Here is a 6,917-nt window from a genome sequence, read left to right on the forward strand (position 1 = left end):
TAAAGAAATGAATGACAAAAATAAATGCAGTGGTGTGAAAAAGTGCCCCCTTCCTGATTTCTTTTTTTGCATGTTTGTCACACTGAAATGTTTCAGATCATCAAACAAATTGAAACATGAGACAAAGATAACACAAGTAAACACAAAATGCATTTTTTAAATGAAGGCTTTTATTATTATGGGAAAAAATTATTAGGCTCTCTCAGGTAATGAAATCACAGAGCACAACTCCGATGAGATGAACAATAACTTTATTGCAGGATGATACAAAAGTCCAGGCAAAGGTATCCAAAACACAAGGCGAGAGACGAGGTCGGAAAACAAGGCTACGGTCAAACACACTGATGAGGAATCAGGCTGGAATGCTGTCACAGGAACATGACGATCTGGCAAAGACCTCAAGGGAAGGTGGGTTTATATATTCAAAGGGAGGGGGGACAATGAAACACAGGTGCAGCACATTAGGGCGGGGACAGGTAATCACACATGAATTGAAGGCAGATGAAGACCTGAAATGAGACACAAGATGAGTAACTGAAACAAAACAGGAAGTGGTAACACACAAGGAAACTGAACACATAACTCAGGGGGTTAGGCCTGACAGTTCCCCCTCCTTTAGGGCCAGCTCCTGACGGCCCAGGCTCCTCAGTATGTTGCTGATGGAACTCACACAATCCAAGATGTTACTGGCTGACACCCAGGACCTCTCTTTGGGATCGTAAACCTCTGAATCGACGAGGTACTGACGGCCCCTTCCACGTCTTCTTACAGCCAGCAGCCTCTTAACTGAGTACACCAGTCCGCCATCGACCATGCACGGAGGAGTGGGAGGCATAGCAGGAACCAAGGGGCTCTCCTTCACTGGCTTCACTCGACTAATATGAAAGGTGGGATGGATCCTCATAGTCCCGGGTAATTTCAACCTCAAAGCAACAGGATTAATAACTTTTGATATAGGAAATGGACCAATGAAGTGAGGAGCCAGCCTAAGGGATTCGACGCGGAGAGGGATGTCCCGGGTGGCCAGCCAGACTCTTTGACCAGCAGTGTACAGCAGCGGATCTGCGGCGGTCAGCAGCCTGTTTATAGGCTGAAGAACTCCGGAGAGGAACCTGGCGAGCTTGGATCCAGGCACAGCGACAATGCCGCACAAGAGCTTGAGCTGAGGGGACCCCCACCTCCTTCTCCAGAGCTGGGAACAGTGGCGGCTGGTACCCGTAGACACACTGGAATGGAGAGAGTCCCGTGGAGACACACTGGAGAGTATTGTGCACATACTCCACCCACACCAACTGCCGGCTCCAACTAGAGGGGTTCCGAGAAGCCAAACAGCGCAGACCTGTCTCCAACTCCTGATTGAGCCGTTCGGATTGGACATTGGTTTGGGGGTGATAGCCCGAGGACAGGCTCGCTGAGGCACCAAGCAGGGAACAGAAAGCCTTCCCGAACTAAGAGACGAACGGTAGGACACCACATCTCAAGGTAATCCATGATAACTGAAGACATAGGACAGGACAACCTCCGCTGTCTCTTTAGCAGTGCACCATCTTAGAATCTGTCGACTACAGTTAGAACTGTTGTTTTACCTTCGGAAGGGGAAACCTGTAACGAAGTCTAGATGTCAGACCAGGGCTGGGAAGGCACAGGGAGGGGCTGTAGGAGACCGACTGGGGGGTGGTGAGACTTCTTGTTCTGCGCACACACCGGGCAGGCCACCACATACTCACCCACATCAGCCTCCATGGAAGGCCACCAAAACCTCTGCCTGATGGCGAACATAATCCTCTTCACTCCAGGGTGACAGGTAAGAGCAGAAGCATGAGTCCAGTGGATCACCTGGGACCTCAGCTCGGGGGGGACAAACGGTTCAGTGGGCAACCGACCGGGACAGTCAGAGTAACATTAGCCCACTTGACCCTCTCCTCCACCGCCCAAGAAACTGCCCTCACTACACACGAGGAGGGCAGGATAGTGTCCACAAACTTCGACGACGTCAAACAGGCGAGACAGGGCATCAGGCTTAACATTCTTGGATCCTGGACAGTAAGACAACGTAAAAGAGAAACGATTAAAGAAAAGGGCCCATCTGGCTTGACGGGAATTCCCCTCCCCAGATTCTTATGATCTGTCCATACTAAGAATGTTAGCTCCGCCCCCTCCAACCAGTGCCTCCATTCTCCCAGAGCAACCTTCACAGCCAGTAACTCCCGGTTGCCCACATCATAATTCCTGTCAGCCGCCGACAGTTTGCGGGACAGGAATGCTCAGGGATGGAGCTTACCATCCACAGGACTGCGACAGTGCCGATGTCCACGTCAGATGCATCCACCTCCACCACGAACTGCTGACTGGGATCAGGCAGAACTAGAACCGGAGTCCATGCTCACCTGCCCCTCGGATGCCATCAACCCAAGGAAAGACCAGCAGTTTTCCCCCTCCCTAATCCTGACTAGATGATACACATTTCTCAGATCCAGTTTGGTGAAAATCTTAGCACCTTGCAACAGTTCAAAAGCACAAGAAATTAGAGGGAGGGGGTACCTGTTTCTCACAGTGATGTCATTAAGTTCACAGTAGTCAATGCAGGACCTGAGTGACTTTTTTTTTTGTCTTTTTTTCTCAATGAAGAAAAATCCTGCCTCGGCAGGAGACAAGGAGGGTCGGATTATTCCCGTTGCCAAGGCAGTCGATATACTCCTTCATAGCCTGTAACTCTGGGGAAGACAAAGAGTACAGGCGCCCCATGGGGGGTAGCATGAAGATACAGCAGAATGATCTGCAAAATCTTCCTTTAACAGCCCCAGTAGACCAGTCAATATGAGGGTTTTGCTGAACTAACCAGGGAAACCCCAAAATAGGTGGATATAAAGGGGACTTGACTAGGTGAAAACTCTGAGTTTCTATCTGGGAATATTATGGTCACAGGAGTGGTGTGGTGGGTTACCTGCCAGAGAAGCCGGCTGTCGAGAGCAGTGGCTTCCAGGAGAGTAGACAGAGGCAAAAAATCCAGCTCTCTGGCGAGGGTGGCATCCATTAAATTGGCATTGGCACCCGAATCCACCAGCACCACCTGTGACACGGGAGAACAGAGAGAAGAAAGAGTTACTGTGGGCATGGGGCGAGAGGGACTATTAATAATAGTTGACTGACTGACCAGGACCCTGTACTTTACTGGTGAGCCTGCCCTTTTAACGGACAGTGGGCAATGAAGTGGCCAGGCTGAGCACAGTAGATACACCTACTCTCACGGATCCTCTTCTGTCTCTCTTCCGGAGTAAGGCGAGCCCGACCCAACTCCATCGGCTCCTCAGCTGCCCCTGACATGGGTGAAGACGGGTATGGAGGAGGTGGCAAAGAACGTGTTGGCGGGAGAACAGCGGCCACTGGGAGCCGCCTGTGGTCTGGAAGGTAGCTGCGGGACCAGGCACTCTCTCGCTCTCTCTCCTCCAGTCGCTTGTCAAACTTTATGGCAAGGGCAATATGGACATCCAAATCCTCCGGAAGATCTAAAGGAGCGAATTTGTCCTTTAACGAGTCAGACTTGAATAAAAGCATCAAACAGAGCCAACTGATTCCAGCCACTCTCTGCGGCTAGTGTGCGGGACTATGGCATAATCCGCAACCCTTCGCCGTCCTTGACGGAGTCCCATCAAGGAATGTGCTGGAAAATTTGTGTGAAGGCATGGTTCATTCATGGTTCTATTTACCTCAGTAAATCTTCACGACTTACTGAGGTAAATAGAACCATGAATTCTGCTGTCTACCAAGAAATCCTGAAGGAGAATGTCCGGCCATCTGTTTGTGACCTCAAGCTAAAGTGCACTTGGATCCTGTAGCAGGACAATGATCCAAAACACACCAGCAAGTCCATGTCTGAAAGGCTTAAGAAAAACAAAATGGAGTGGTCTAGTCCAAGTCCTGACTTCAATCGGATTGAGATGTTTTGACATGACCTTAAAAAAGCGGTTAAGGCTCGAAAGCCCTCTGAATTACAACAGTTCTGCAAAGATGAGCGGGCGCAAATTCCTCCATAGCGCTGTAAAAGACTCACTGCCAATTATCGCAAATGCTTGAGTTCAGTTGTTGCAGCTCAAGGTGGCCCAACCAGTTATTACTGAATATTGTTTATTTCTGTTTACCATTTTTATAATAGCTTCTGTATTAATTGTCTGCTATGTAGAGGAGGGGAGTTACAATACTCAATTTCATTATATAACCCGTTATATTGTGACAATAAATACCTACCTACCTATTATGTTTAGGGGGCAATCACTTTTTCACACAGGGCCATGTAGGTTTGGATTAAAAAAAAAAACTTAATTAATCTTTGTCTGATATTTCAATTTGTTTGATGATCTGAAACATTTCACTGCGACAAACATGCAAAAAAAAAGAAAGAACAGGAAGTGGGCAAACAGTTTTTCACAACACTGTACATAAGTCAAACGTTTGACTTTGTGTCTCATTATTTGGAGTATATGTTTATGTTTAGCTCTTGTAACCATACTACGTGTTTGTTTACACATGTTGGTTGTTCGACTAGCTGGCCACATATTGAATTTGCTTATCGGTTGACCGATGGTTATTGGACTTGTTTGATTGAAAGTTGGAATCAGATATCTGTTGGCCATTTCTACTCTACTGCAGGTGACTTTGATAATATATTTTGTCATGTGAGTTTTCCATCCCAATTTTCTGGCTGTGAGTGTGGCTCACGTCGAAATGCCGAAACAAGTGGGAACATAGCTGAATCCATTCTGTCCGGAAACAGCTTCATGTTGCTTTATGGCATTTTCAAAATATCGCTCTTCACTTTCTCTTGTCCTCCCCCCCTACACCTTACACTCTCCCCTTCTTGTCTTTCTGCTTGAGCTGTGTTCACAGGCTCCCCCCCCCCCCCCCCACACTGCAGATGGCAATAGTGTTACTCCACTCAAGGCACACACACACACACACACACACACATTGCTCTCTTTGTCAGTGAGAATAGTTCAGAGTGCTCTTCATTCAGTTTGCCCTTCTCAGAGAGCAGAAGTGTCTCTTGTCCTTAAAAAATCTAACTTGCAGACGAATTGTCAACCCTGATGGTTTTGTGGGTTCAAGTGCAAAACTGTGTAGCAATAGATAAAAACTTACATCGTGTGATGAAGGAAAAGCATTTTGGTAGATTTTTAGACATGCTCAAGAGATGTCAGTGTCAGATGGTCAGCTGATCCACCTACTGGATGGATTGGCACAGCCTTTGGTACAGACATTCATGGATCATGATCCTGGCGATCCCCTGACCCTGTCTTTAGCGCCACCATGAAGTTTACATTTGTGGTTTTGAGTGAAATGTCGAGACAATTGTTGAACGGATTGCCATGAAAGTTGTTACAAGAATTCATGACCCCCTCATGCTGAATTGTAATCACTTTTCATGAAGCGCCATCAACGATCAATTTTAATCTGTCCAATATTTTGTTTTATAGCCAGATCCTTGCAAGCTTAATTAATGGCATTACAATCAGGCACAGCTGTATTGTGTGTTTGTAGTGCAATTAACAAATTAAACTAAGATGGTGAACATTAACATTATACCTGCTAAACATCAGCATGTGTGGAATGGGATTTTTAAGGGGACGTTTCAAATTAAAGTTTGTACCCCAAGATGCGCTTTGACAGTACAATATGTGTATAATATGATATAATATAATATGCGTGCTGTGAGCTGTGTAGGAACAGTTATGGAGATGCTAAGTAGGCAGATTGCCTGAGCAACTTTCACATAGAAGCAAGTCTGTTCTCTTTTAAACTTGATCCAGGGAATGGGGAATGCACATGGAAAAAAACATAGCTTTCATCAATGTGCAGCCAAACGCTGTACAACAAAACAAATGCATGCACACAGACATCAAGGTGTTTGCTGCATTTCTCTTATGAATAGTGATTCAGCTAACGCACCCTGGCCTGAGCCATTCGGTCCGGTTGCCCCTGACCAAGATGACCCTCCTGAGGCTGAAGCTCAGTCCTCCTCAGACTCTGAGGTAAGTTTTCACTAACAAACTACTAATGTGATTAATGATAATGAAGATGATTACGATGATAATATAATAATAATTATAATAAAAAAAAAAAATTATACTAATAACATTCACCCCCCTTTGTTTCTGTCTTGTGTTTCTTGAGGAGATGCAGGGTCCTGATGGCCAGCCAGGATCAGTGCATCCTGAAGCTGGCCAAGGCCCTGTTGTTGCTTTCCAACAAGATGGTAGACAGACTCATCGTTGGATCGCTATGGATACACCTGCCAGAGCAGGACAAACAGCGACAGACACCGGGTGAGACAGCCCACGGGGCGGTTCAAGGCAGCGAAGGGACACCTCCTTTCCTGGAAAGGAGTCTCCAGTGGCAAGACTCATTTCAAACATTGCCTTACCTCTAGTAAATATCAGCTGTATATTAACCCCCGCTGTCCTCTCCGTCACTTTCTTCCAGCTGTCTTCTCAGACTGAACTCGGTCCCTGCAAGTGGGCGCACCGCCAGTATCCCAGTGGTGAGTTTAATATTAGGCTTTGTTGCTGTGTTCTAATCTGTCCTGTGATTGAATTTTTGATGAAAGCTAAGAAACGAAAAAACAGCCTCTATTTGTCTTCCAGGTTCTTTTGCGCCAGAAGGAGAGGGAGAGGTCTGTGCTGGAGCAGGGAACTAGTGTCGTCCCTGCTCCATCTGTTGCTGACCAGCCTCTCCCTCTAGCGAAAGGGCTGTCCTCTGTACAGGTGGAACAAGGACAGCCCTTCCACTGCAACGTCCCCACTGAGGAGCAGCCTGGAAAGTCCGGCTTTTTACAGTCCCTTTTCCTCAACAAAATTAATATTCTAGTAGAAAAATTAGGTGCAAATTTGTTAGTGATTCAAGTGAATTAAATCAAACATTTA

The 6,917-nt window shown here is 46.7% G+C and overlaps 1 protein-coding gene across 2 annotated transcripts; it reads right to left on the minus strand.

Annotated features, from left to right (window-relative positions):
* Positions 1 to 229: 229 nt before the first annotated feature.
* Positions 230 to 3,339, minus strand: LOC119917201. 2 transcript variants are annotated; one of them, XR_005447237.1, is made up of 3 exons: positions 2,945 to 3,339; positions 2,542 to 2,714; positions 230 to 2,449 (listed from the first exon to the last, which is right to left on the minus strand). XR_005447237.1 is itself a non-coding variant. In XM_038737368.1 (2 exons), exon 2 carries the CDS (start codon positions 1,376 to 1,378, stop codon positions 584 to 586), a length of 795 nt encoding a protein of 264 aa, XP_038593296.1. In that variant the 5' UTR covers positions 1,379 to 2,714; positions 2,945 to 3,339; the 3' UTR covers positions 230 to 583. The 2 variants fall into 2 exon arrangements, 1 of the variants encoding a protein (XP_038593296.1); XM_038737368.1 differs by having other exon boundaries at positions 230 to 2,714.
* Positions 3,340 to 6,917: the final 3,578 nt, after the last annotated feature.

This window comes from Micropterus salmoides, unplaced genomic scaffold, assembly GCF_014851395.1.
Source record: "Micropterus salmoides isolate LMB-PRFRI ecotype aquatic unplaced genomic scaffold, ASM1485139v1 Ms_hic_scaffold_10, whole genome shotgun sequence".
Lineage (NCBI taxonomy): Eukaryota > Metazoa > Chordata > Actinopteri > Centrarchiformes > Centrarchidae > Micropterus > Micropterus salmoides.

What these genes read in the sequence shown, in the direction of transcription:
- LOC119917201 (XM_038737368.1), bottom strand. Translation starts at nt 1,378, where the DNA reads ATGTCCAATCCGAACGGCTCAATCAGGAGTTGGAGACAGGTCTGCGCT.